Here is a 27,874-nt window from a genome sequence, read left to right as displayed (position 1 = left end):
TTTATTCACGCGCACCATTGTGTATGTATCAGCGCAGAAACAAAAATTGAGGCACAAGATGCAGGTTCACACATAAAAACAGGGCGTCATGTGCGAACAAGTTTCATTCGCGATATCGTTCATTTCCTGCTTCAAATTAAAAAGGGAAACATTCCATTTGTATGCATGTATCCGTTTCTCATTTCTGGCACTCCGAGCCCTATATCGCCTTGTTATTGATCGCATGCCATGTGCATAACATTAAAAAAGAAGAGAAAAACAGTGAGAATGGCAGGTGGGGGGGGGGGGGGGGGGGGCAAGAAGAAAAAAGTATTTCACACGGCGTACGATTTCTTTCCCGTTTCGCTGATGGCGCAAATATGGTCGAGGTCGCGGAAAATGTCGTTGTAGTCGAGGCAGTAGCCTACGACAAACAGATCGGGCACAGCAAATCCAACGTAGTCAGGAACGTACCCACATGACAGGGGCGTCTTCTTGAGAAGCAGCGACGCCACCTTGACTGACTTGAGCTCATACTTGGACAGTGTCTCGAGCAGCCTCTGCATCGTCTTACCCGTGTCAATAATATCCTCGACAAGCAAAAGGTTCTATACGTTGGGTGGGAAAGAGCCGATGAAAATGCACAGCACCAGAGGGGGTTATGTGTGGCGTTAGTAGTTGTGAGAATTGTGCGTTGTAATTATATATCCTTTTTTCAAGCGAAAATGAGATGAGTGATCTGAGCCCAAATCGATCGCTTGGTTCAAGCTGTCGACTCAAGCAGCTAATCAGCGGTTCTTTTTCAACACGTGCGCAACAAATTGCCCGAGCGTCAAAAAATGCACTTTCGCAAATTCTTACCTTTCCCTTGAGCTCCTTGAGCTCCTTCTCGGTCATCGAAATGTGCACGTTGCCCGTCGACTTGTCGTTCTCGTAGCTCTTGACGCGGATAAAGTCAAGGGTCATTGGCAAAGTCTTGCCCTCCTTGTTAAGCGCCTTCTTCATAAGATTGACAAGATCGCTGAAGAACTGGTGGCCGCCCTTGAGCACACAAGCGACGACTACAAAAAATTTTACATCACACACGCAAAAAAAAGTGTATGCCGCAGCCTTACACAAGTTAGAAAAACGATCGATCAGCCATTGCACCATCAGCCGCACAAGTGATGAAACAAAGGCATTCCACAAGCTTCCGTTTTAGAAAAATCTTCGACACTTACCAACACGCTCGTTATCATACTCGGATGTGATAATCTGTGCCAGCTTGGCGATCCGGTCCATAATGATTCCATGAGGGATCAGGATGCTCTCAACATCATCCTTGTAATGCCCGGGAACAACAAAGTGATCGAGCTTGTACTTGAACTTGTCCTCGACGACATCAATCCACTGCGAAGGATCCATCGGCATCTTTATCGATGGTTTATGTGGTTGTGGTTGTGTTTGTGTGTGAGAAAAAAATAGGTTGAAACAATAAGAGAAAACCAGTTCTACCAAAAAAGAACAAAAAATGTTGAGAAGAGAAATACGAAGAAGGGAAGCACACGAGCTTAAAATTTTTTTGTCTGGGGGTAGCTTTTTCCTTCACCAATCCGTGGGTTTTCTCCTGTTATCGGCAGCAGCAATAGCAATAGCGGGTTTTTTCTTGGTGAAGTGCAATTAAAATATTGCATGGGCAATGCTCCTGCGCTGCTTAGTTTAACCACGTGCGGCTGATGCCCAAGCCGATCGCACATACTCTTGATTTGATCTACTAATAACCCCGTGATCGCTAATGCGATTTTCCACAGCGTACGCGCATATGTAAACCGCAAGTGGAAAATTGACGGTTTGCATTTCTATTCTTTATTTTTTCTTGCATTCGAATCTATTCTCTCAATTTACCACATCCAAATTCCCTTGTCACCAAACTACAATAACAGAGTAAAATGCGTGGAGGCGGCTACTATTCGAGAGGCGGAGGGAACACTGGGCAGCGCGGAGGAAGCAACACAGCCAGCGCCGGCACCAGCGGCAGCGGCAATACTGGTAACACCGGTGGCAATAACAACGGCTACGGAGGAAACACCAGCCACAGAGGCAACCACCAGGGGAATGACGACCGCGACAACAAGGAAAAGAAGAAGCGTGACGCGATATTCGATCTCAAAAAATACACTGACAAGCGCATCTGCGTCAAATTCATGGGCGGACGCGAAGGTATGTAAAGTCAGAGCTTTTTTTGCAGAGAGAGAATATTCAACTGCGTTTTTGTGTTTTGCTAACCTAATTTTTCTGGTTTATATCTTGTATGCTTCATCTTTTTATGTTGTAGTGACTGGCGTGCTCAAGGGATCAGACCAGCTCCTGAATATTGTGTTGGACGAAGCCGAAGAGACTTTGCGCGGTAAGCTTCACATTAAACAATATTAAGATGCCTTTTTTCTACAGACGCATTGCACGTTGGTGACTAAAATAATATGCGCCTTTTTTGTATTCGCATTTTTAGATACCGAAAACCCAGACTCTTCAGAAGAGCGGAAGCGGCATATTGGTCTTGTTGTGCTGCGTGGACCGAGCATCATCTTGGTATCGCCGACAGACGGCTCGGAGGAAATTGAAAACCCGTTTGTTCAGGCAGAATGAGCAGCAGGTTCTTGTTTGTAGACGAACCACAAACCATTTGTTTTTAGCATGTGCAAATATACACCATTTACTGGAATTGACTGCATTTTTGTAACTTTAGCATTTGTCTCTCAAAAACGTGCTTAATGGCAAATATTACTTGTGATTTTTGCTGTGTCAAAAAAAAACCCAGTTTTTAATGCTGGTTTTCAAAAGAGCTATCTTAAAAACACTGAGATATAACCTCTGAACAACATAGTGGTGACAATGACAAGTCAAGAAAACATACTGGAAATATGTTTATGTGTTGCCCATTTTGTTAAACAAATACAAAATTAAAATAAAAAAGACGCATAAATAATTAAAATGCAGGGTTGGAAAAGTGAATGAGTTTTCACACAAACTTACAACTTCATCTTGGCCAGCTCCACTACCAAGCATCATAGTATCTTTGTTGAATATCGCTGTCGATTGTTTTTGTTAGGTTTGGCATATTGCAAAGATCGTTAAAGTCAATTCACAAACTGATTCGCGTAGCATTGGATGTCAGCGCTTTAAAAGCATGTTCACAAAAGGATGAATCATTCCCAGCAATGACATGTACAGGATGCTGCTTCCATTATTGCTAAAAAAATGCCATGTATAAATAAGACATGGTTTCTCGAGTATTCAATTGGTAGTTTTTTAGGCACTCTTGTTCTTTTTTTTACTTACAACCGAAAACATCCTTACTTTATTCAACAACGATTCTTTTCAAAATGCAGCTCTTCTCATTCAGCACTCTTGCCCTGGTCGCTGTTTTTGCCACCGCTGTCGTGCACGCCGATGCCTACGCCGATGCCCTTGCTGAAGCCGAGGCCGCCCCCGAACCAATTGCCGAGCCGCAGGGTGGATTTGGCAGCTGGAGATGGCAGCAGTGCAACTGGCGCTGCCGTGGTCGCTGGGACTACCATCAGTGCATGCGCTGGTGCCTGTTTTAAAAGTTAGACGTTGTGCCACGTCCTATTCTGCCCCATCTGTATGGAAACCAAGGTTATCTCAGCGCTTGTTTGTGTATTATTTTTAATTTTTTAAACTAATATATAAATTTAGTGCGGAAAATGGTCACAATATGTTTGCTTGTCACTATTAAATATAATAGTCGTGTGTTTATTGAACCAGATAATTTAACCCTGGGATTGCATTATTTCAAGTGTTGTCTACAGTGTTTTTAAGAATCAAGTCAAGACAGTGGTCAGCCCAGGTGATTCCTCAGGACAATTGCCTTTTGGGGGCTCAGACACAGGCTTTGTCAAGTATGTATGCTTAAAAAAGAATACTGTTGGAATCAATCCACTTCTAACACACTCATTGGTGCTAAGATTGCGTGGAATACAATTTTATTTAGTTGGCATACAGCCAATCTCAAACAAACAAAGTATACATTGACAAATCGAACGGATCGTATCGCTTAGACCCGTAGGACAAGTTGAATATATTTACTTGCACAAGTTCTGTATTCTCCGATGCAGTGAGATATTCAAGCAAATGCTTTCTGGCATTATCTCCAACGTAGATAAAGCGGCATCCGTATTATCTTTGTTCTAAATTATTAAACCTAGAAATTAAACTGCGACAGCATACTTTTAATAAGGTAAGTCAAAGACAAGCTAAGAACAGAAATAATTTATTGGTGGATGTGTTATAATCACGTGGTATATTCTCATTCAAAAAACACGATAGTTGAGAGCGTTTTGGTAAAGTATGCGCTAGTTGACTTTACTGGCAACAATTTGTCGACAGACGAGCGCTTGATTAAAATAAGTATTTTATATACTTCCTTTGGCTACTGCCATAATAAATACAGCCGGCGTACTTAAGGCATGCGTAAACATACTTTGTTCAAGCAAAACAAGTCTCCAGTACCTAGCAATGTGCTGAGTAAAAATATAAGAATGTAAAAGATAAATAAAAGCAATACAGTGCATTGCAAAACCTGTTCAGATGGTCTATGCAAAAAATAAGAAAAATATGATGGCAACAAAAAATACTTGGTCAACCACTTGCTCTAAAAGCCTGCCTACATTTGTGCGTCAGGATTGCACAGTATATGTTCTATGTTCATACAAAAAGCCTCACGCCTATCTTACGCCTTGAGTGATTTAATTAGATATATAATTTGTAAAGCTAATTTAAGTAGACAAATTGGGCAAGTTGAATCAAAAGATATAAACAAAGCTATTGCAATTATTATCTATCTTTCTAAATCAAATGAAACATCCAATTGTACAAAACAGCCAAATTGTTTTTGCCTATTTTGAAATTGTAAAATTCAAGTAACTGCGTGATCATTACATTGCAGCTATTTTTCGACCAGTCACTGAAAATAACAACAAACAAACAAACAGCCCTACTAACCCAGAAAACAGGCAGAAGCAAATGTCTTATTGCGTTAATCAGCTTTATATGTGCAATGGTTTTTCTGCCTGGTCAAAACGGCGCATTTGCGCTGTTTCTTAGTTTGTAAGAGAAATACATTCTTCACTATTCTGGTAGAAATCAACAAAACACACAAAAATGTATGGCGTCCAATGCTTTGTTTCCAAGCTTTCTTTCAACAAAAGGGCAGTGTTGGCAAATAAAAAATATATTAGTTTCCGTAAACAAATGCAACACATGTATTATACTCACTTACCCCTTACTTTTCTGTCACGGAACAGTGTGCCTGTTTTTTGAGAGTCATCAATTGTCTGTTCAAATAGCAATTGTTCGTGTTTCATGTTGGGTCTCTTACCCGGGTTCATTAAATGTACATGTTAATTTTTGGAACAAGCCTCGCTCATAAAAAACAAATAATTTTATTGTTCGGCTTGCAAAAATGGCCAACCGCATGCTTGTATTTTGCGAAATGGCTTGGTCATTTTTGCTTTTTTTCGGTACAAACAATGCAATGCTAACCCCATTTTATTCTTCAAGCATATGAAAATATTTTTATGCCATTTTTCGGCAGTTTTGGGGTGTCTCATTGCCCGAAACAAGCCCCTTGGTGCGCAAAAAGAGTACAAAGATATTTCAGGCTGGCGGAACACAAAGAACCCACTGAATTTTTTATTTTTCCAACTCTTTTCCCCAACCGACAGTGCCTTTTTTGCTGCCTTTCTCCTCCATCCATTCGAGTATCTCATTTCGTATAAAAAGAGCGCCCACTTTCCAAAATATTTTTTGGTTCCCTATCTCCCTCCCAACAACCACCACTTCCTCTAAAATACTACCACCTTTTTTCCAATACACATACACACATTTTTCTAACATTACAACGTCATGACTACGGTACACGCGCGCACACACAGCAGCATCGACTTCGACTTTGACTTCAACATGGATTATCGGTTCACAATACACAAATTTTGTAGGAGGGGATCACATACACATATACAGCAGGTCTCGCGCAGCATCATCCATTGCATTACATCGGCCCATATATTATAGCCGCTGTCTGCCACAGTCACAGTCACATCCACAGTCACGCTCATTCGCGCACAACAAAAATAACGTGTCTAGTAAACACTCGGTAAGATATCTGCAACTGGTCTCATCAATGTCATGTCTGGGGGTATATACGAGTGTCAACAAAACACCTAACAAAAACCTGGAGATAAAATAGACCCATGGTTTTTAATAAAAATCGGGCCGGTTCCATTCCGTAAGACCCGTAACTGTGGTATATACGGGGGCCCACAGAACATTTGTTCAATATGAATCCGGCTGGTGACACGCCTAAGACCTGAAATCAGAGGCAGCGGAATGGGAGGAGGGCGGAGTTTACTCGTATACCTTCTCCGGATTGCCAGCGTCTGGATGGGCTCCTCACAAAATCACAACACGGGCATGGCTAGAAAGAGTAGCGCATGTACCAAACCCAAAGACATGACAACCAGTTGCAAATATCTCCGAGCGTCCAACGACATTTCACACTCGATGCTCTATGGGCTCTAAACAGCTATAATTTGCGCGGCGATGCTTTTTAGATGGCACTTTACTTTTAACTGTGCTAATTTTTGTCTTTGCCGCTCATCATGGCAGAAAATAAAACCACTGTACATACCACACCCAAAATTTCCATTGAAAATTTAATTAGAAAAATTAGACTGAAAAAGCCAAGAGAATGAATTTTGTAAATATCGCTCGAAAAAATCAGATAATATTAGAATATCAAATTGCATAATTTCAGCTTGCATGCACTTTTGCAGCCACTGATTTAGTCTGTGTTTTGGCTGATCATGTGCAACAGCCATCAAACAGAAACACATGTACAACTAGTGGGCACTTGTCCAGCTTAATCTGCTGTTTAGCTGATAAGAGTGCGTTGGTAAAAAATAAATATAAAATAAGAGATGACAGAAAGCATACAAACAATGTGGCTGTATTGACATTCGCTTGGAATTGCGATTAATACTGGAGAGCATTACAGCAAAAAGCTGTTGCAGCAAAAAAAATGCTTCAGCTTTTTGTTAAAAAAACAGGAGATATTGGAGAGTGTACAGCTAATGATACATTCAATTAGGAGCTATTCGTTAGGATCGAGATGGGCATATTCCCTGTGTAGATAATATATAACCCATTTATACAGCCTGCTCTGCAAAATCGCATCTAGTGCAGCTCAAAAATAGCAACGCGAATGTAAGAAAACTGTTGTTTGCGGCTGGGTCTGGTGCTTTATTTTTCATTCTGCCATTATTTGCATTGTATTTTTTGTGCTCTAGATATTGACAGCCTGATGGCAAAAGTTTGACAATTAGCTTGGTGTTGCCTCAATAGTTAATTTATTTTACAAAACTAAACTATTCGAACAGGTACATTATTTTAAGGACCCTATTAATGACGCTGCTCAACCTTTGCAGCCATATTTTCCTCATTTTTTGAGTAAAACAAAAGCAACTATATCAATATTTCCTGGCTCTCGCGCTAATTTATAAAAAGCCTTGATTTGCTAGCTATTGAATAATCAAAATGCAACAAAAACAGCGGGTGTTAGTTTTAGGTTATAAAATCCTACAAATTAAATATCACCTGGCATATTGTCCGATACGCCTCTACACATTGAAAACATATGCCCCAATTATTTTGATAGTAAAAAGTTGTGATAATTTATTGAAATAAACACTGGTTAATCAATGTTTGTGTAAAAACATGTGGACAAAAAACACACTGCAAAAGCGCCACTTACAGTTGTTATTAAATTGTTTTTAATATGTGCACAACTTAATGAAACCAAAATATCTGTATATTGTTTTACTCAATGTAAAATACAAAATAATTATTTAGCAAAGATGCTCTCCAAACAAGCCAAACTTATTTTCATGTTGCCCGCATCTATCCACATATAAATAGCCAGCTTTTTTACTGGCATTCATACCATCTGTTTTGATACCTTACCACACACCCTTACCATTAGCAAATATCAATTCATTTATTAGCAAGTTTTTACAAATGAAGTTTACAGTCATCACCTTTGCAGTTTCGCTATGGCCAGTGGCATCTTTGCCGCAGCAGTCGACAGTCATCTTCCAATCTTGTAAAACGTGGTTCCCTTTGCGATACTATTAATTGTCCCCCAAAAACAAAATGTAGAGTACTGCCAAACCCTATAACAAAAAAGCCATTTGTAATATGTTTTTAATTTAAATATCTGCAGCAATTTGCACGGATTTATGGATTTCAAGACCGGCAGTGCGGCCTGCTCAACATATGCACTATTATATCACCTTTTCTGATCTCAATGTATACAATTATTCAACATTTTTATTACTATTTTAGTTATAGTTTTAAACTTTAATTTTTGATTATAATACGAAATAAATCTAAATCTAAATAATTGTTTTAAATTTCCAAAGTCCTGCACCTGGCAGCATACCGCTCAAGCACTTTCAGCAATCTCCGGACAATGAAAACCCCAGAATGTTGGGTGTATCTTGAATGGATCGACTACCAGCAAGATATCCGTTGTTTTGCCGTTGGCTGTGCCAAGCTCCCCACATATTTTATCGCGTATTTCAGCGCCAGGCAATCCTCGTTGTAACCGCTGTTTTCGATTAGAGCCGCGCGCAAGTCCTTCAGCAGGCTCCAAAGCATTTTGTAGCCGGGAACATGCTTGTTTGACCTATCTAAAATGCGCGAGAAGTTAGCTTCGGAATCCAAAAACGTGCGATTATTGCGAGGAACTGACACCCAGAATTTCCGTCCTGCTTCTTGAACAAGCTCAACTGTGCTCTTTTTGGCCTCAGTTTTGGTTATTGGGTTTGAATTGCGCTCAATGATGCTAACGCTCATAAATGGAAGAGGGATCCCGATGTTTTTCTCTTTGTCCACGGCGCACAACTTTGAGTTGTATGATTGGGCAAAATCCGCAAGCATTCCCTTGACACGGCCACCCTCCAGATAATGGAAACAAATTGCATCGGGCGTCAGATTCCTGTGGACAATGTCTATTATTTTGTTAAACTCGCTGTATGCCTTCATCGCGTCCTTGACAACGATTATCAGCTCTTGAATGGAGTTGACCTTTGTAACAGGCAAGCTGGTCAGTCCAGTGACATACTGCCTGTGGAGACACGGACGAGAATGTGAGTGTTGAGGGAATTGGTTCTGTTGAATCCCGGTAGAGGATTCCAAAGTCCATGCTGTTGACAAGCTGGGACTCGGGTCCCCGCCTAAACTACACAATACTGCCACATTTAATAGACAAAAAACTCCCTGAGATTATTGTGCGCTCTGAAATGATGCCCCAATAGACGCAAAAGGCAGACCTCATCATTGATATGCTTGTGACTAATGTGCTTGCTGCAAATATCCTTGTTGGCAGTGTTGTCCCAGCTTGTGCCAATTAATTCGGACCATACATCTCTGACCAGCCTTGTGCAGTGTTTATTGCGGCTGGACTGGTTGGCGGTGGGGATAGCCATAGTTGCCAAAAAGCATTGCATGCGCCGCCCAAAGATATTATCGTCGGCCTCTACCATCTTGTTACTGTGGTAATAACTTTTCCGGTAATCCCGTCGGAAGCGGTTTGGTTACTGCAATCTCCTAGCATCCGAGGTCATGCAGCGCTTAATGGTTGAGTCATATCCCAGCCGGTAGTCCTCAGTGTAGGACCAATTAACAAAAAGCCTGATGACCTGGATGTCCATGTTTTCGGAAGCTATGGAAAAGTTGGAGCCAAACAAGTACGCCTGGACTAAACTGTCGCGGATGGTCAGTCCCCACTGGAAGCCGCAGTTGGGCTGCGTGCATTGAATTTTGCGACAGCGCTTAATCAGCTTAACCTCAGCGTCGTATTTGTTGTTATACGAGGATCCCTGCCTGACCTCAACGGGGGCAAACAAATTTGCATGCCATTCATCGCTGATTTCTGCAATTTCTGACTTGCTAGTAATTGTCGACTCAATTCCGGAAGCAAGAACATCGTCGACCACATGGCCACAATGCCTAGAGAAGAAAGGGCATTGCCCTGTCCATTTGTTACCTCTGTGGCTAATGCAACGGACAAGAGAAGCACCTGCGTGGCTCAGGGCGCCCCTGCTCTCCCTTGGCATGGCGATGCAGCCCATCGACAAGGCGAGCAATAAATAAAACAAACGCATCTGCGTTTAAAACACCGGATTCTGGGTACATGTGGTACGCTTGGTCGACAGATGTGCCTGTGGTTGCCCATTTGGAAAATATGGCGTGTTCCTCTCCAATATGCTCTGCCAATTCAGATATTGCAGCATCCTCCATGCGGAACATCTGGGCTGCCTGAGTAGAGTCGTCATCGATGAGCTTTGCGAGCATGCGCTTGCTGTCGGTCGGTCTGTGGTTGGACATAAAATGCCGCATGGCCTTGCAAACAGCCCTGGTAACGGTTGTCGCCCTCTTCTGGTAGGATGTAACCTCGGACTCGGCCAGGCTGGTGGTATTTGTATTTGTCTTGCAATAATAGTTTCTTCTGCATCGCATCTTCCCCGTAATTAGCGTGCATTTGATCATTGGGTAGGCTCTCTAGGGCACCGACCTCGACTCTGGCAATGGCAACGGGCGGTGCAATGTCAGCGGGTAGTGCAATGATAACTGGCTCGGCTCTCTGAGCGACGCCACCTATTACAATAAAAATCAAACGACTTTAGTAAATATGTATACATTGAAATGCTCTTTTTTCTACAGACGTACACAGCTGCACAAAACCATCTAAAAACTATTAACGCACTTACCATCCATATAGTGATAAATATGGTTTTGGTATTCGAGTTCAAAATGTCTTCAGTAGTTTCCGGTTCAGCACCATTGTCGCTGGTAGGCTCGGGAGGGATGCTGTCAACTGTGAGCTCCATGTGTGCCTTCGCCCTTTACCAGGAGGGTAGTTGTCAGCGTTCTCATTCGAGCTCTTGCGCTTTAATATGCTATTGCTATCCCTTTTTGACAGTCATTGCAAAAAAGTAAAAATTATAAAATGGAAAGCGAAGTGGAATGAAGTAAAGTGGAGTAAAATGAAATGAGGCGATATAAGTTAATAAAAATAGCTTTAAAAAAATGGTAGAGTAGAAAGCGATGTGGACAAATATGTGAGCAGAGTTGGGCCGTGGTGGTAATGATGGTGTGCGAGTTGAATGTAAAAAAGATGGGATGGGATGACTTAGAATGGAATGAAACTTTGGAAAGAAGGATGCTATTTAAAACTGTAGAGGAAAAATTGGCATGTTGGAAAAAAGGCAGAGTAAACATAAAAAGTGCGGCGGAATGTTTATTATTGTGTATTGGAAAAAATCAATGCGAAAATGAAGGGTTTAGAGGTTATTTCGGTAAATAAAGCAAACACATGCTTTTAAACGGATTCATTGTTTTTCACGCTGCTTTTGGCCCTCCCCTATAAGTTTACTAGCCGCGAATAAGAGCATTGCCTATACGGCAAACACAGAGCAAAATCAAACAAGCAAAATTTACGTATCTTTTTTTGCACTCAGGGCATAGTTTCCATTTCAGTTTGCGTGATATATGTCGTTTACATTGTTGGTTTATTAAGTGCAGATCACACATGTTATAAGGACTGATGTTGGTTTCCAATGGATAGTGCCCTTTGCGGTGGCTTTGGATCAAAGTTTTTTTATCGCGGAGGGAATATTTTGTGGCGCCGTCGCCAAATGATGTCTATTTCAAATAAAACTCTCCTCATCCCTATATTTACCTGTTTATTTCCCGTATTTGTTTACATCTTTTGTTTTATTGTCTAAAGCAGGAATATCTTTCAGTTGGGGTTGGCCACATGGCATTTCCGATACGTTATGCTGTACTTTTGTCTTTTACTTTGGCACACGCAAAAAAATCGAATATTCGCATTCGCATTCATTAGCATTTATCAGTTATCAGTTATTGGCAACTACTTACATATTATCCGGAGAATCATGACGCATGCAATATTATACATCGATAATTTGGTTATCTTCATTGACATTGATACCAGATTAAAATTTACATATGAAGAAATGCAGGTCATCATTTTGAATGTATTATAAATAGAGAAAAATCATGATTTTCGAGTCATGCAAAGTGACAGCCAGCTCGATCAATCCACACTAATTATCTCACGCAAAGTGCCAAACAAAAAAAACGACCCTCGACGTAACCAATTTTTTAATTGTCAAAAAATGAAATTCCATCTATTGGCATCGGCTGCATGCAAACGTAAAATTAAAAGATGTTGAGAATTAGTTGGTCTGATCAACGAACAATGCAATTGCAATTTGGAAACTACACTGTAACAAATCCCGACATGCAGAGTAGCCTTTGAGATTGTGTTTACGCAATTGCCTTTACATTTTGTTAAAAGGTAGTACGTTAACAGCGCATAAACACCTTTTGCCAGAGGTAGGAAAAAATAATACACACATGTGAACCATTCATAGACATTTGGCAGCGGATTAAGGATGGCGAAAAAGTGCCATCAGGCAGACGGAAGTTGAACCGTGACATGATGGCCGCGGTGCTGAAATTTTGAACTATCTTCAATCCACTTCTTACAGGCGAGCAACCTCTCCGTTTTTTACACATAAAGGCACCGTTTGAGTCGGCTGATCCCGAGCCTACTACAGTGACACCCAAGAGCTTGTCCGAAATGTTGCCCAAACCAAAGTTCAAACCCAAGCTTCTCTTCGCAAGAAGCAACAAACTGGATAATATCATAGTGGGCTATTTATTGCCTCTAGTTTATAAGCACGTGCCAGATTGCTATGCAATCTGGATGGGAAAGATATCGATTTGCAGGATACTTGTAGTCTCATTCTTTTCTTCAACGCACTTTGCCCTCAGCTTGGCCAGCCATTTTTATTTTTATTTTTTATTTTTGTGCCCTTTTTGCTTCTTTCCAATTCGCGCAAAAATACACATTCATTTTTTCACACGCATTTTGCCACTGAATGGTAATTAGTTTTTCGCATTTACCAATACACTTTTTTAACAACAGGCACACTTCTCGCATCTTAATTCCACAAGCAAGACATGGTTTCCCGAACAGCGTCAACGGCAACAACATCGGCAGTTTGCGCAGCTGACAAGCTCGACTTTGGCTCTATCGCCTCAACCACATATAAATTAGCTGGCCAGCCGACACAGCTCGGTCGAAAAGTGGCCAATGCGCTGTTGATAATTGAGGAGGCAATTGAGAAATACGAGTAAGTGCAAAGCAGAGTAGAAACACGGGAAACTCATAATGGTTGCTTTGCTACCGAGCAAACCACAAAAATAAAAGCATCGACTGACGCAAATCTTTTGCTTTGGATTATAGGATGGAGCATATTGCACTGAGCTTCAACGGCGGGAAGGACTGCACTGCGCTCATGCACCTGGTCCGCGCAGCGCTGCACAAACACAGCACGGCGCGCGGCCAGCCCACGACTGCGCTGGTGTCCTTCTGCGTGCTGTATAAAAAGCCATTCCGGAGGTCGACTGCTTTGTGAAAAGCTCCGTCGGCCGCTATAGCTTGGGGCTGGTGGAGAAGAGCGGGTCGATGCAGCAGGGGCTACAGGCATTCAAGGATGACCACCCCGAAGTGCAGGCGATCTTTGTGGGCACGCGGAGGGACGATCCATATGGCGACAAGCTCGATTTTTTCTCGCCCACAGATGCCGGCTGGCCGCAGTTCATGCGCGTCAACCCAATTTTGGACTGGACCTTTGATGACGTCTGGGGATTCATCCATGGCGCTGCAGTGCCGTACTGCTCTCTGTATGACCATGGGTACACGTCGTTAGGCGACGTTGAAACTACCGTACGCAACCCTGCGCTGCTGAAGGACGGCGTGTACCAGCCGGCGTGGTCGCTTGCCAACGGGTGTCTGGAGCGCAGTGGGCGCTCAGCATCGAGTTCCTCCCAACCTTCGGCCAGTCTGGATGTGTTCGCAGCTTCTAATTAGGCGGGGTGGACGACGCAGTTGAGTAGCAGTATCGCGGATGCGTCATCTCGGTTTCGAATTACATTTGACAAGGTGTCGACTGCTTGCACAAGACACTTGAGAGTATAGTTTTAGAGTTTAGGTATTTAGTTTATATATAGTTTTCTTTCTTCCAGTGTTCACTGCATTTTGGCTCCTTTTTGGCTCGATCACTGACATATATTCGTCCTCGGACTTGGCTTGTCAGCCCACCGCTTTAGGTGGCAAAGCAAGGTTAATCATGAACGATTGCCAGCTCCCCCCCCCCCCCCATGCATGGCAGAGGAATGAATCAGACCGGTTTTGAGATTCTTTGTGTGGCATCATCCTTTGTACCACTCACCCTGATGCTGCTCTACTGCCTAAAAATACCCAGGCGAACGAGCAGAGTCCAGGAACTCGCGGAAATGAGACATTCAAAAATTGAACATTAAAGTTTTTTGTGTAAACAAACAACCATTCAACCCAAAGTCAGTCATTTATGAGCTAGCATGCAATATAATGATGTGACCAAACAAATCACCTTTCAACACAAACAATTAGTACGGAAATAAAGAGATTAACCTCAAATGTTTGTGCAATGTGTCGCCCATGCCATCACAAAATGAAAGCAGAAAGATAAAAAGGAAACGGAAAAATTGATGGCAACCAAATTCAGTTTAATGCAAGATGCTGGATGCCAAATGCCAGATAATATTCCAGAAGCGCGTTCGCAAAAAAAGGCATTTAAAAAGAATAAGGATGAACGCTCAGGCTAAAAGCGATTTGCGCTCTAACATGCAACCACGCATTTAGTTGGCCAAGCTCGCACTCTATTATCTCTGCCGCGTGCTCTTTTCAATTTTTGGCTATTTTTTTAAAAAGTTATCAAGAAGAAATAAAAAATAAAACTGATACTTGCCCTTTTCTTCTTCGTTTTGCCCTGCTGCTAACCTTTTTCTAAAACAAATATTTTCTAATTTTATACTACTCTTTTGTATCTCTTCCCTTCTATATATCGCACGCACGCACTCTCACGCACACGCACGCAACCCAGCAATAGAGACGAGGATCCTGGCCAGCTTGTTTTCTATTTATTTATTTTTATTTGTTATTTTCTCCATCTGATTCGCGCGCTCGCCCGCTTTCTATTTCTGAACTCTCCTCGCTGCTCGCACTTTTATATTTAGGCTTGTGCACCGTGCTATTGTCATTTATTTTTGCATTTATTTTTCTCCAGTTTTCGTATTTGGCGGTCCAGCTATTTTGCCTTTTTACCCCCTTTCCGGAACAACCGCCTTTTTGGTCAGCTGTCTGCCGGCCAACCCAGATTTCCCCTCTTGAGCACAATTTCAGAAGCATAGCTCCCCGATCAGCTTTCAATTCCCAACTGATAAAAAGGCTCGGTAATTTTTCCTTTTTTCTTTCCTTTTTTTTTCCTTTTTATATTATTGGACCAAACTTTGACGCCTTATGCAACTGCCGTTTGGACAAACAACCCTGCCACAACTCCACACATTCACTCCCCGCGTCCCGGAGCACCCCTTTTCATTGCCACCCCACTTTTTAATATTACTGCCGTCCTGACTGCTTTATTTCTTTTTTTTGGCACTTTTTTTATTGTTCGGCGTCATTTTTTAACTCTATTTTCTGTCACTCACGAACCAACCGGCACCAACCGGCTCTCATCGCGTCCACACAAGCCATTCACGCGGCCGATATCACAACCACAACCACAACCACAATCACAATCACACAACCATCATATTTATGTCGCAGCCCATGACACACATAGACACCATCAATATGCAGTCGCGGCTCCCGCGGCCACCGCTGTCTGCCCTGCCGGTTATCACCAGAATTGGCAGCCACCAGATTCCGATCCAGTCACAGCATCACCTTCAGCACCAGCACCAGCACAGCAGCAGATTCCACACTCTGCATCTGGACTCGGCTTTGGCTCCAACCTCGCTCAGGACAACGGCACGCCATCATCTACGCCACTGTAAGTATAACACTCAACCACATTGTACACCTCCATTTTACCAACTTTGTCCACGCGGCGTAATGCAGACCAATGCCAATTCTTGTTCATCCATGATGGGCGGTGCATACACGCGCATGCTCTTTTGACAGACCGCACATGCAACGAACAGGCCGTTCGGGCATCAAAATCAACCAACTACATGTCTGCATACTCCTGTAATTGCGAATACTAAATGGATAGTATGCATACTGCTGCTGCGCTAATGCTTGCACTATTAGAAGGACAAAAGCGCCGTATTTTTGTATGGGCCCCCGACCGGAACCAGCCTTATATATCTTGAGTCAATGCTGAAGCAGCTTCTGTTAAAAACGCCGCAGAACGGGTGGAGCTATGGTGTGCTGCTCAGTGACCACACGCTGCAGCCACGCGACCGCATCAGAATTAATGGCGAAACAGTTGACAGCCGGGTTTTTGAAAGGTGCGCTCGCGAATTCCAGCGGGATTTAGACAAAGAAGGGGGCTACATCGGGCACAGGAAGAAGAGCACAGCCAAGCAGAGGGTGGAGAATATGCTTGTTAACGTTGCGCTCCGGGTTTTCGACAGTCAAAAGGTGACCGCCATTGCAATTGCTATGGCCCACCCTATGTCCGACACAGATGCTCTTGCATGTGCATCATTGGAAATGCAAGGCGCCAGTAAGGATACTAGCGACTCAAGCTATCGGACCATCGAGCAGCTGGTTCTAGACATATATACCCCAGACAGGATCATCTGCGGCTTTGAGCCCTTGTCGGAATTTTTGGAAAGCCTGCCTGGGAGCTGGCGCAAAAGCCTTGGCTACTTGGCCCGGCGGCCTATACACATGATCTCGTGGCCTCAGCCAAACGCCGTGCGAATGCAGCTCCTCAACTTGGCTATGGTCCTCGGCAACACCATTGAGCTCGTGCAGCCCCTGTCGTCGCTACCGGCGGCCAAAGACGTGCAACTGGGAATCTACGGGCCGAGCAAGCCCAGTTTGCAGCGCTCGCGCTGGCGCTGTGCCAGGCATGGGCGCACCACAATGGGCTGTTACGGCTGCGCACGCATACACATGGTGTTGGCGAGTACACCACTGCAATGGCTCTCAGCACGATGCGGCAAGTGACAAAGCAGACCATAACGTTTAGCCCATTCCATGCGCAGAACCAGACGCCCTTGCGAGACACGCCGCCGTGGATGCTGCGCGGATTGAGCAACGCGTGCTGCCCGGGCCAATTTTACACGATGCCTTCAGAGCCAGCGGCACAGGCCAATGGCACTACAGCTGGGCCGAGACACCCAGCGACTTTAAGCGCACCGGAGAGTGGTTTGGCGGAGTGTGCCAGAAGAACCACGCCAATCCGCGGGTGTTGCTGATTCACCTGCCAGAATCGTTTATTTCGACAGTCAGGTGCCGGCGAGGCGGGGATGGCCAGTGGGTTTCGTCGGATTACCGCGAAATGCTCAAATCGCTCTATTTGCCGCTGCGCAATATCAAGTGGGCCTGCTGTGTTTTTGCCGCCGATATTCTCTACGAGTCCAATGTCATCGAGTCCAACGTGCCACCCGTTCTGTCGCAGTATGTCCTGCGCGAATACTGGTCCCAGATCAGCGGACAGCAGACAGAACAGATTTTCATTGCGCCCAGTCTGGCTAGCGCGCTGAAGCTGATCGCATCGACGTGTGCCACACGGATAAATGCTATGCTCGACCGATCTCTCCCGTCCTCTGATTATCCATCAAGAACAGTGTCCCCAGTGGTGGGCTCCGAAAGCACGATCTTTGAGCATTCGTCGAGGCGCAGACCATCGCAGCTGCTCCAGCCGTCGCCGTCGGGCAGCAACATCATGAGCATGACCACTCGGCCGTCGCGGGCCCTCAGCAGGGCCACCGGGCTCAAGAACGCAACGTCAATGGACAGTCTTCGCGAAAGCAGGCGAAAATTCTCGCTGGGCATGGGCAACTCTGGCAGCGAGTCAACGATATCGCTGCCGCTCAGGAATCCCATGGCCACTGTGTCGCCGGGAATTGCGCCAATGACAGCGCCCATGGCGGGAACAATTGCCTCTACTCCCAAGGTCGACATCCTTGTGACGGGCGCAAAGTCATTTGTGCAGTCGACGATTCTCGTTGCTCAGAATCAGACCTGTACTCCATAAAGTGCGCAATTGTAACATTTTCTTTTTACGATTTTTCAATTTTTCTTTCGTTATTACAATACTGGCAATGCTTATTATTCTACAGGGTATCCACTAGCGCTTGGCGACAGCCGAAAACAAGTGGTGCCTTGGCGGGCTGTGGGCATTCTGGTTGATGTTCTAGACGAAAACCCGGTGCTGTTGCTTGCCGCGGTGCTAGCGGTGTATCTGCTATTCGTGCTTGCCGCGCTAGCTGTGCCGTCAGAGGGATTGCGCATTGCCTTTTTCAGCCGGCTGCTGGCCAGCCTGACGGCGCCAAGACCATTGCGCACCTCGCCGTTACCATCTTCATAGTTGTCGCTGGATTCCTCGGATGAAGAAATGTTGATCGTGGTCGTCGTCTTCTTTGACAGTATCCTCAACCCGTCGCTGGATTTAAACGAAGAATCGATGGGTTTGTACGTAGGGTCAGCGACCTTTGCCCTCGGCTTCTTTGTCCGTGCTCCACGGGATACGGCCCGCGGCACACTTAGCACAGTATTGCTTGTTGGCGATGGGAGTGAGGCAGACGACGAATACGAAGCCATACTCGCTGTTCGAGATGGCGGCATCGCTGATTTGCTCTTATTGGTCGTCTGCCGCATTGCCAGCGGCGTCGTAAAGCTGCTGGCCGACTGTAGATTCGTCTGCACAATTCGCGTTGAAAGCGGCGAAGGCGAGAATGCCACTGTTGTTGCTGCCTCTGTCTCCGCCAATTGCGCCGATGCTACTACATGCGGGCGCACCACGCGTATAGGGGAGGCGGGGATTGCAGCAGTCGCAGGCGCAGCCATGTTTATTCTTGGACTCTGGCCAGTAAATGCAGCTGGCGGCGACTGGTACATAGGCAAATTGGACAGGTCAGTCATGTAGTTCCTCATAAACTCGTCGTTATGACACGGTACGCATAACGTATGGTACCCGCCAAGCCCACACAGTCCGCCGCCGTGTTTCACGTCAATGATATGCGCGGCTTCCCAAAACATACCCTCAGTAAACTTGTACTCCATGCTGGACAGCGGCCGCCTGACCTTCTTTAGCCACTCGGGTGTCCGCTGAGACAACCTTTTGAACACTTCAGCGCGCTCCTCCAGGGTTTTGCAGTTTACAGACTCATTGAATACCGCGTGGATATCGATTCCGCAGTCAAAGCAAACCCCACGGTCGCGCTTATTCAGTTGTTCACGGACATACTGGTTATCTCTGCGCATACGATGCTCGTGTTCACATCCTTCGCCGAACAAAGTCGTGATACGCCGTGATCTGTCCAATTTGGGTTTAAGACAGAACAGGCTGTTTTTATCTTTAGTCTCTTGCCCACACCACAGACACAGAAGATTACCCCGGGGTCCGCGCAAGTACCGGTTGTCGCATTCGGACGCGGGAATATTTTTGGATGTACGCAGGGGCCCTGGCAACCAGCGCTCGTACCGAAGATCAGGATACCGCTCGATCAGTATGGTCACTGGCCAGCACTCCTCGTCTTTCGGCACCACCTGTCTGGCAGTGTTGCGCGGGGCCGCGCGGCTCTGACTGCGGCTGCCCGGCAGCGTATCTTCTGGTGCAGCATCAAAGTCTGATAAAATCGCGGCAGCAGTAGCAACAGCAGGGTTACGACGGTAACGGCGCCTGGGCGTCGCATTGGCTGTTGATGTGGCGTGCATAGGCTTTGATATATGCTTAGCAATGGTTCGACTGGTCTGGCCAGTTATCGAGAAGAGCATGGCGAATATCAGCTTGAGCGTAAGACCGGCGAACGGGTAGCTGCGCTCGCTGACAAAGTGGTGCGCCTCGGGACAAATTAGAAGGCACATTTTGCGAAAAGCCCTCCCGCGAAACAGTGAATTTGTCGTTCTTTTCAGAATTTAAATTGTTGAAGGGTGAAATGTAAAGTTGTTAATTATTTATATTTGTCAATAAAATAAAAAATAGGGTTGTTTTAAAGACAGCCTGAAAACAAAAAGATGAACCCGTTGAGTGTGCCATACACCTCAGAGAATTTACCGTAGATATTTTCCAACCACACCAACCATTTAAGCAGAGTATCCACGATATCATAAAAGTGTGGCTAAAGTCCAATACTTTTAGCTCGCTAAATAATATACAATGTTGATCTTAGTGGACAGCAGGTTGCTGCAGCTCACAGGAGGCAATAGGACGCGACCCAAATAATTGTCATCCCCAATTTTTGCTTTTTTCATTTTTCAGAATTTGGTTTTGAAAAAAATGGTACGCTCATTTATTGAAAAATAAATTATAAAAAATTATATTTGCAACCAGTGCTATCCAGTCATCCAGCCAGCTAGTACGCCCGCTTGTCATCTTGCTCGCTTGTTAACTTGCCTCCCGATCATAATATAAATACAAGCCAAAAAACACCATAAAATTCAAATATATGTGCAAATTTACTTACCTGAAAGTGTGCGTGTTGGCAGTTGATTAAAATGTATATAAAATGCATTATCTAAAAAGAAAAAGAGAAGAGAAGAAACGCATTTATTTTATGTTTCAGCCACCCTTGTATTTTGGCTGGCTGCTATCATCAAAAAAAATTGTGATGCCATAATTAAAATACATCACGTGACATTACTGGCGCATATAATGTGATTGTCGTGATATTGCACGCACGCTGCGATTTCATAAAGTGAGCTTTACTAAATGTATATTTTATTGAGACTACAAATAACACTAAACACAGTAAAATTGTTGTTGCAGTGTTGTGAGTGTGGTTAAAAGAGAAACCAAGAATATTCAACTAATCAGCCACAATGAATACTGCTAAAAAGGGAAATAAATATGTATTGGAAACTAAAGTATTCCCACCATGAGGATGAGACACCTTAGTATATATCGAAACTAAACTATGATATGTACATGGAATCTCCTGTCCGCACCATTTATACAAACATCTAAAAAGGTGTTAATAGCAAAACAAATGCTATTTTAAAATACCTCGAAATTACATCAATTTTTGCTGATATCATTATATGGCAAAAACAGGTTCAATCATGAACACTATGTACCTTCAAAATCAATATGATTGGATCAGGGCGTCGGGTGACGTTCTGCATCTGTCCGATGCATCTGTGCGCGCATGCGGGTCTCAGCCCGGACCACTGCCTGGGTCGTGCCCTCCTAAGGGGTTCTCAACAGTATATTTGTAGCCTCATTATTTTCTTATAGTGTATACCAAAGAGACAGATTCCTTTCTGCCTTCTGTTCATTTTTAATGTAAACAAGTCTGCATAAAATTTTCCTTTGCTTCTTTATTTTTCTCCCTGCCCCACCCCTGCAGCCCAACCAATCGCGATTATCTTTGTGGTGGAAATGATTTAGCCAAGTCACTATGTCTCTAGGCCTTGGGCATCTTGAGCGCCGAGAGCACGACGCCCGTAGCAACGCCGACATTCAACGAGTCGATGTACTCAGGAGTGTCCGCCCTCTCTGGGATATGAACATTGATATCGCTGAGATCCAGAATGGGGCCGCTGATCCCGCTCTGCTCACTTCCCAGGACAACTATAGTCGGCGAATCCAGCTCGGGAAGCTCATCAATCGAGATGTTTCTTGCAACAGCGGTCGTGCGCGTAGTCGTGCAGATGATCGACCAGCCATCAGTCTTTGCTTTTCAATGACTTTGTCCATTTTAAAGATCCTGTGTATGTTCATGCACTCCATGGCGCCCGAACTGGTCTTTGAGACGGTGGGGGTCGGGCGGCAGTACTCCTCGCCGCCGAGCAGCAAGCCGTCAATGCCAAAATACAAGGCTGAGCGGATGATCGATCCCAGGTTGTGTGTGTCCTGGATGCCGTCGAGACAGAGCCACAGCGGGAATTTGCGCCGCGGCTGGTACACCACATTGCCAGACTTGAGCACGACTTCATGCTGACCGTTGTCAAACTTGCCGAGATCCGACAGTTTGTTGACCATATATATCAGTCTTGAGTATGACGCCCTGGTGCACGGAGTTGTTCAGTACCTCGGACATCGCTCGGCTGGAGACCTTTTTTATCGGAATCTCCATGCTTTCCGCCAAACTGATGACCTCTTCGAACCGGGGACGAGGCATGTCGCCCTGGAATTCAGCCTGAATAAAAAGCCCATAGGCCTCGCGGCGCCCTTGCCTCAGAGCAGCCTGGATCGGCGCAAGTCCGTAGATAAGCTCCACGTTCGGCATGTCCAGGCCGAATGCGGGTGCATCTTGCTGTGATCCTTGCGTGAGATGGGCTTGAAAAAAGTTGGCCTTGGGTTGAAGCCATTCCTGTTGTTTGAATTTGGCTTTGAGAAGGTCCCATTGCGGCCGCTATCCTTTCTGTCGCCTCCCTTGTGGTAATGCCGGCAGGACATGGCTCCAAAGGTTGTTGTGATCGTCTTGCTTGCAGCCAATCAATCGTGGCGGGAAACCGAATTGCACACAATGCCCGAGTAAAACCCATCGTTATTGTTGTATTTGTTGTTAGTAACGGCTGTTGTTAACAAAGAAAAAGTATTACAGTCGATCAAAGATCAAGAAATCGGTTATGAAAAAAACCAAAACTGGTCGATTGACCCAACCAATTTGGATTACGTGCTCGAAAAACGCGCATTTATGGTTTCGTATTTTTTGTTAATATTTTTGTTTTATTTTCGCGCGTTGACAAAAACTTTTTCTTTTATAACTTTTCAATTTACCTTAATTCGCACGCATTTTGCACATTTCCACATATAATTCACTCACACTCATTTATTTTCATGAAATGCGCAGAGGTACAAGCAGCAAGGTGCCCCCAAAGGCAGCAGCTTTCCTCCGTCGACCACATACCAGGGCCCAGCACTCAAGCGCAGCGCCACAGCTCGCGCGCAACCAAAACAGGGCGCGCTGAGCAAGTCTGGGACGGAATGTCATTGCTGACTGTCGTAACACCGAAGAAATTACATGCAGAGGGCTCTGGAAGCTTGCTGGGAAAGCGCACGCGGTCTTTGCATTCCGGAACTCCTAATGGTGCTGCTGCTTGTGCTAATGCAGAGCTGGTAGAGATACAGGTGCTTGTTGCTAGTAGTGATAGCGAAGAGGACGTTGAGTACATTGCACCGGCTTTGCAATGTCAAAACCAACAAATAGTACAAGGGACGCTAAATTAAAAACCACCCGATCGCACTGGACGATTTGGTAGACGACGATGACGACGATGACTTTATCGAAGTTTGTAGTAAGAACAAGAGCATCAGTAATGATAGCCGAGCTACAGCTGGCAGTACCACATTGGTCAATGCAAGTACCCGTGCAAACAAGGTGGATTGCATGAGCAACGATATTGAGATTGTTTCGGTAACGGCCCAACAGCCAACAATAGTCACTACGCCAAGGCGCGGGTGCAACACACATCCAATGAATTGTTTATGCCGTCATCCCCACCACTACTCCGCCCCACAGCCCGACGATACGCCGGTACAACAGCCAGTCCATCACACAGCCCATCGTATTGGCAGAGGATACGCAGGAATATTTTGGCGGCAGCTCTGGGTTTGCGGGATATATTTTTGGCGACCACATTGGAGGAAGCGGTTCCTGATAGCAACGATTTCAAGTTTAAATCTGTTTGCGCGTCGATCAATCCTCGAGTGAACATGCAGCTGTTCTGCGCTTGAACATTCGGAAGCGATTCCAGAGACGCCACCCCTACCGCCGCATGCTAGTCCACAGGGTAACTGTCACCATTGATGCCTCCACTTTGCGAACTCACCACAATTCGACAAGTAATGCGCGCCGATCTGTCCAGCGACCCCATCAGCGAGTTCAGGACGCCTATAAACAGCCCGTCAAGGGCTAACGCCTCGCCACACGTTTCAACACAAGACACCAGTTGCCGGGCCGGAATCCGACTCTATTCAGTTTTCAGATGACCATCGAGATGGCGCTGTTGAATCTCCAAAAGTTATGCGCAGGGTCCCGGAATTACGCAGTGGTACCGCGAGGGCTTGCAAATGTGTGAGGGCGATTCGGAGGAGTATACGCAAGGGGAGTCTCAGGGCCTGGAGGACCCATCGCAGTTTTTGGACGGGTTTGACGACGAGCTCAGATTTGACAACGACAACGAGCCTGAGTCAATACTAATTGGCGACGATAGCGAAGACGATGAAGAGGTAATAGGAGGAAATACAGATAAGAGTCGCGATACGCGTGCTACTATTGGTGCTGATGATCCGGGATACTCGTCACCACTCGAGGGTTCTGGGACTTGCGCAAGCCTGGGGCATACAGCGAGCGGGATAGGGCCATGTACCTGAACCAGTTTGCGCCTAGCGATCGACAGGTAGCCATGCGCGAGCGCAAAAGGACTCGGACAGACAATGCGCACGGCTCCTTCGATGTATTGCAAGACAATGGTTTGCCTCCATTACCCTATCAACAGCCGCGGAGAGCTGTGTCCACCAGGGGCAGAGGCCACGGCGGCAGCGGAACAGGGGAAGGCACTGGTGGCACTTGGGGGCGTGCTTCTGGCAGCCGTGGACGTGCATCCAAACCGGCTCGTGGAGGTCGAAGGACCAAAAATCGACGCTCGAGTGGGATTCGGCCAATGCCAAGCTCGAGGCACAACCAGCAACGGCGGGTTCAACGACGGCCCAGCAGCATACATTGTCTTCTAGATCCAGGGTTGCTGTGCCAGTCGGTTACAACTACTATGCCGGCGAGCCTGCACTTGACTTGTCCGCATCGCTCAACTGGGAAGGTGGCGGCATATCTCGCTTTGGCTGACTCATTCTTTTTTTTACCGAAACAACGGACTAATAATTTCAAGAAAAAGAAATTTTAAAAATGGCAAGACCGCCAGAAACTATTTGCAATGCTTAGAGCGTAAATGCGCCGGTGGCCACGGCCAGATTCCTCTTGGTCATCATGATGTTGTACACCGGCGTACTTTTCGTGCGCCATGTCTTTAAAAGAGACTCGCTCTCGGTGACTCTCTTTGATTCCAAATACCTGCGGCATCGCGCTTTTTGCTCTCAGCTGCAGCAGTGGAAGCACCTGTTCCGTTTGCAGTCGCTGATTTCTTAGCACTATTTTCCTGGCCATCGACGTCCATAGCCCCAGAGTCATCGCCATCAACACCTTGCTGTTGTTGCTGCTGTTGGCGCTCGTCGCGGCGCTGGGTGATGATCGGGTGGTCGCTAGCCGATGCCGACCGTTTGATATCCCAGGCACGAACAGTCTCGTCTGCCGATCCCGAAAGCAAAAGCGTTCCCTCTTGGCTGAACGCCAGAGAATAAACAGGCCCCGTATGCGCAGTCATCGTATCCATGCAGCGGCCAGACCCCAATCCCATACACTCACAGTCTGGTCCTCGCCCGCCGACGCCATAACCCGACCATCCGGCGAAATAGCCACGCAGTCGACTGATCCTGTATGGCCGGTAAACACGCGCACGCAGCTGCCCCGCTGCACGTCCCATAAGCGCACAGATTTGTCACTGGACCCGGTGACGATGTACTTGGAGTTCGGGTGGAAGCGCACGCAGTTGACATCCGACAGGTGGCCTGCAAAGATGCGCAGGGCATAGATATGGTCGCAGCTCCACAGGCGCGCAGTGCGGTCGTGTGACGCCGTGGCAAAGTAAAAACCCTGAGGGGCAAACGACACATCCCACACCGGGTAGTTGTGGCCCTTGTAGCACACGACATTGGTGTAGGTATCGAGGCTCCACAACCGCGCGGTCTTGTCCTCGGAGCACGATATCAGGTACTTTGAGTCAAAGCTCATGTCCAGCCCATAAACGGGGCCAGAGTGGCCAATGAGCTTGCGGTGGTCGTCGGTGGTCTTCTCCCGCACCGACTCAATGTCCTCCTCCGAGTTGATAGATGCTGGGTAGAAGTTGCTTTGGAACCCGCGGAGTGGTTCGCGCTTGAGGCTCCAGAGCTTGACATAGGAGTCGGAGAACCCACCGGCCAGCAGCGAGAGGTCTTCAGAGACCGCCGCACAGTTCATGTTGCCTCCACTATTGTGCAGTGTGTACATGCAAATCGACGGCAGGGCGGCAGGGCCCAGGGCAATGCGCTTGCGAAGTGCCTTGAGGTTGGCCATCTGGTGGTCAACGTCGACGCCACGCGGCGGCGGCATAGGGGTGGCTTCGCGCATAGGCAGGGCATTGGCCGAGTTCTCCTGCTTGACCTTGGCAAAGGTCTCAAGCAGCACAGCAGCCTCCCTGCTGGTGGAGTCCTTGGCGCGGCGGCCGATCTCGTGTTGCAGTGTGCGGTCAACTTCGTCGCGCACAAAGGCGTCCAGTGGGGCGCTGCCTAGGGCGATATCCTGAGAGTTAAACAGGTCCAGCTGGTTCTGCGTATGGCCGGTGATGCCGACATCGGCCTCAGCCTCAGAGGAGATGGGCACAGTGCCGTCAACCGTACGAATATTCAAATGCTGGTTGACCGTGCGCATCAGCAGAGTATGGTGGTGGTCCTGCAAAAACGACAGGAGCAGCTCAAAGCCGACGCGCGTCATCCTGATGCCGTACTTGTTTGCGCGGAACAGCTTCGCCAGCTCGTTCTCCTCCACATGGCTGGCGGTCTTGAGCGTACCCAAAACGCCAATATCCCTGCCGTGGCTAATCGCGTGGTCGCTGCTATACAACTCCATGAACTCCTCGGCCTTCTCCGCCAGCCCGCGCACCAGCAGGTCCATATACGAGTGGACGAATATCGGGTATGATGCGGCGTAAAGCTCGTGCTTGTACACGTCTAATGAGCTGTCAATCCACCGCCGTAGTTCGCGGTAGCTCTGACTGTAGGCGTCTGGGTTACCCTGCTCGGCTTCGTTGTAGAAGAGAATCCAGTTGGGGATGTTCGCGTCCGAGCCCACTTCGTTTGAGGGGAACGCACTGGCAAGGTCACTGAGCGTTGTCTCTAGCCCGTCAATGTTTGCGTTTTCGCGGAGCGCCTTTTCAGCATCCTTGTAGCCCTTGGACTTTAGGTACTGGAGCACAATTTTCTCCACCTGCTTTTGTGATGCGCCGGAACGCCCAGCTGATGAGGATGCTGCCCCGGTGTTGCTGGCATTGTTAGCAGCGGCAGTGTTGCTGCTGCCGCTGCTGCCGTTTGGTGCTGGTGTGGATGTCCCAGGCTTGTTATGGTTGTTGTTGTCAGGAGCGGGAGAATCTTCTGTCCACTCTGTCTTTTTGCCCGACGACATTGTTTATAAATAAATAAATAAAATATGACCCTGTCGTAGTTTATCGTGTTGTGTTTAGTTGGCAAAATATATTTTTGCTTATATTGGCGAATACAATGTAAAGAGAGGTGTATACATATACGATAGATAGATTAACAGCGCGTCTCTAATAATAAAAATTATGCAAAAAATGGCAATTTTCTAATTTATACACACTGCGTTTTGAACCAGGCATCGCGCGGGTGTATGGGAAAATAATCAGCTGTCTTCCGCGATGCGCAAATCAAACCGAGCCAGCAGAAGCGCACGCTTTAAAAAAAGTATTTTTTCGCTAGTCACAACTAAACATTCATTTTGTCTCTTTCCTTCTTTTTCTTTTCTCATCTCGTCAAATTCCTCTTCCTAATACCCTTTTTGTTTTCGTTCGTGTACATCCCCTTTAATTATTTATTAAAATCTCTACTCTCTAATTCACAGAAAAATGGCTCACTCGGTCCTGTTTGACCAAAATCAGTTGTACAATGGCGGAGGAATGAACAATCAGGCGGAT

General features: G+C 46.0%; 8 protein-coding genes across 8 annotated transcripts; 4 read left to right on the top strand and 4 right to left on the bottom strand.

The window, feature by feature from the left end:
- Positions 1-314: 314 nt before the first annotated feature.
- On the bottom strand, positions 315-1,383 carry BX661DRAFT_144333 (phosphoribosyltransferase-like protein; the record flags this gene model as incomplete). Its single annotated transcript, XM_051533039.1, has 3 exons — positions 315-587; positions 841-1,040; positions 1,200-1,383. The coding sequence occupies 3 exons, from the start codon at positions 1,381-1,383 to the stop codon at positions 315-317; spliced, it is 657 nt and encodes a 218-aa protein (XP_051390610.1).
- Positions 1,384-1,827: 444 nt separating this feature from the next.
- Positions 1,828-2,768, top strand: BX661DRAFT_184781 (uncharacterized protein). The gene is made up of 3 exons (XM_051536588.1): positions 1,828-2,178; positions 2,294-2,365; positions 2,468-2,768. Exons 1-3 carry the CDS (start codon positions 1,908-1,910, stop codon positions 2,602-2,604), a joined length of 480 nt encoding a protein of 159 aa, XP_051390609.1. The 5' UTR covers positions 1,828-1,907; the 3' UTR covers positions 2,605-2,768.
- Positions 2,769-8,547: 5,779 nt separating this feature from the next.
- BX661DRAFT_214608 (uncharacterized protein) lies at positions 8,548-10,928 on the bottom strand (the record flags this gene model as incomplete). Its single annotated transcript, XM_051538752.1, is given in 6 exon segments — positions 8,548-9,277; positions 9,637-10,047; positions 10,118-10,527; positions 10,613-10,695; positions 10,768-10,792; positions 10,809-10,928. The coding sequence occupies 6 exon segments, from the start codon at positions 10,926-10,928 to the stop codon at positions 8,548-8,550; spliced, it is 1,779 nt and encodes a 592-aa protein (XP_051390608.1).
- Positions 10,929-12,884: 1,956 nt separating this feature from the next.
- Positions 12,885-14,197, top strand: BX661DRAFT_184771 (uncharacterized protein). Its single transcript, XM_051536587.1, has 3 exons — positions 12,885-13,262; positions 13,376-13,505; positions 13,532-14,197. The coding sequence occupies exons 1-3, from the start codon at positions 13,090-13,092 to the stop codon at positions 14,000-14,002; spliced, it is 774 nt and encodes a 257-aa protein (XP_051390607.1). The 5' UTR covers positions 12,885-13,089; the 3' UTR covers positions 14,003-14,197.
- A 1,460-nt stretch (positions 14,198-15,657) lies between these two features.
- Positions 15,658-18,232, top strand: BX661DRAFT_184769 (uncharacterized protein). The gene is made up of 5 exons (XM_051536586.1): positions 15,658-15,847; positions 15,922-16,004; positions 16,276-16,966; positions 17,032-17,225; positions 17,261-18,232. The coding sequence occupies exons 1-5, from the start codon at positions 15,770-15,772 to the stop codon at positions 18,162-18,164; spliced, it is 1,950 nt and encodes a 649-aa protein (XP_051390606.1). The 5' UTR covers positions 15,658-15,769; the 3' UTR covers positions 18,165-18,232.
- Positions 18,202-20,262, bottom strand: BX661DRAFT_39434 (uncharacterized protein). The gene has a single exon (XM_051539131.1). It carries the CDS (start codon positions 19,994-19,996, stop codon positions 18,239-18,241), a length of 1,758 nt encoding a protein of 585 aa, XP_051390605.1. The 5' UTR covers positions 19,997-20,262; the 3' UTR covers positions 18,202-18,238.
- A 1,049-nt stretch (positions 20,263-21,311) lies between these two features.
- BX661DRAFT_184766 (Alpha/beta knot methyltransferase) lies at positions 21,312-22,691 on the bottom strand. Its single transcript, XM_051536585.1, is given in 3 exon segments — positions 21,312-21,801; positions 21,819-22,082; positions 22,099-22,691. The coding sequence occupies 3 exon segments, from the start codon at positions 22,357-22,359 to the stop codon at positions 21,535-21,537; spliced, it is 792 nt and encodes a 263-aa protein (XP_051390604.1). The 5' UTR covers positions 22,360-22,691; the 3' UTR covers positions 21,312-21,534.
- Positions 22,692-22,800: 109 nt separating this feature from the next.
- BX661DRAFT_184765 (uncharacterized protein) lies at positions 22,801-24,948 on the top strand. The gene is given in 10 exon segments (XM_051536584.1): positions 22,801-22,970; positions 22,987-23,265; positions 23,336-23,534; positions 23,596-23,726; positions 23,822-23,866; positions 23,920-24,005; positions 24,019-24,096; positions 24,108-24,354; positions 24,390-24,725; positions 24,764-24,948. The coding sequence occupies 10 exon segments, from the start codon at positions 22,919-22,921 to the stop codon at positions 24,916-24,918; spliced, it is 1,608 nt and encodes a 535-aa protein (XP_051390603.1). The 5' UTR covers positions 22,801-22,918; the 3' UTR covers positions 24,919-24,948.
- Positions 24,949-27,874: the final 2,926 nt, after the last annotated feature.

The sequence above is a fragment of the Kickxella alabastrina genome (assembly GCF_025024165.1).
Source record: "Kickxella alabastrina strain RSA 675 chromosome Unknown BX661scaffold_16, whole genome shotgun sequence".
Taxonomy (NCBI): domain Eukaryota; kingdom Fungi; phylum Kickxellomycota; class Kickxellomycetes; order Kickxellales; family Kickxellaceae; genus Kickxella; species Kickxella alabastrina.
The sequence above is the reverse complement of the archived record's forward strand: the minus strand, read 5'-3'. Positions and strand labels throughout refer to the sequence as shown.

Excerpts from the sequence above, each read along its gene's own strand:
- BX661DRAFT_184781 (XM_051536588.1), top strand. The coding sequence starts at position 1,908 with ATGCGTGGAGGCGGCTACTATTCGAGAGGCGGAGGGAACACTGGGCAG. Across the intron at positions 2,179-2,293 it reads ATTCATGGGCGGACGCGAAG|TGACTGGCGTGCTCAAGGGA; the intron begins GTATGTAAAGTC and ends TTTATGTTGTAG. Across the intron at positions 2,366-2,467 it reads AGCCGAAGAGACTTTGCGCG|ATACCGAAAACCCAGACTCT; the intron begins GTAAGCTTCACA and ends TCGCATTTTTAG.
- BX661DRAFT_184771 (XM_051536587.1), top strand. The coding sequence starts at position 13,090 with ATGGTTTCCCGAACAGCGTCAACGGCAACAACATCGGCAGTTTGCGCA. Across the intron at positions 13,263-13,375 it reads GAGGCAATTGAGAAATACGA|GATGGAGCATATTGCACTGA; the intron begins GTAAGTGCAAAG and ends TTTGGATTATAG. Across the intron at positions 13,506-13,531 it reads CTGCGCTGGTGTCCTTCTGC|GTCGACTGCTTTGTGAAAAG; the intron begins GTGCTGTATAAA and ends GCCATTCCGGAG.
- BX661DRAFT_184769 (XM_051536586.1), top strand. The coding sequence starts at position 15,770 with ATGTCGCAGCCCATGACACACATAGACACCATCAATATGCAGTCGCGG. Across the intron at positions 16,967-17,031 it reads CGCTACCGGCGGCCAAAGAC|GCATGGGCGCACCACAATGG; the intron begins GTGCAACTGGGA and ends GCGCTGTGCCAG. Across the intron at positions 17,226-17,260 it reads CTGCGCGGATTGAGCAACGC|AGCCAGCGGCACAGGCCAAT; the intron begins GTGCTGCCCGGG and ends CGATGCCTTCAG.
- BX661DRAFT_39434 (XM_051539131.1), bottom strand. The coding sequence starts at position 19,996 with ATGTGCCTTCTAATTTGTCCCGAGGCGCACCACTTTGTCAGCGAGCGC.
- BX661DRAFT_184766 (XM_051536585.1), bottom strand. The coding sequence starts at position 22,359 with ATGCCGAACGTGGAGCTTATCTACGGACTTGCGCCGATCCAGGCTGCT.
- BX661DRAFT_184765 (XM_051536584.1), top strand. The coding sequence starts at position 22,919 with ATGCGCAGAGGTACAAGCAGCAAGGTGCCCCCAAAGGCAGCAGCTTTC. Across the intron at positions 23,867-23,919 it reads GCCGCATGCTAGTCCACAGG|TAATGCGCGCCGATCTGTCC; the intron begins GTAACTGTCACC and ends CAATTCGACAAG. Across the intron at positions 24,355-24,389 it reads CGATACGCGTGCTACTATTG|GGTTCTGGGACTTGCGCAAG; the intron begins GTGCTGATGATC and ends TCACCACTCGAG.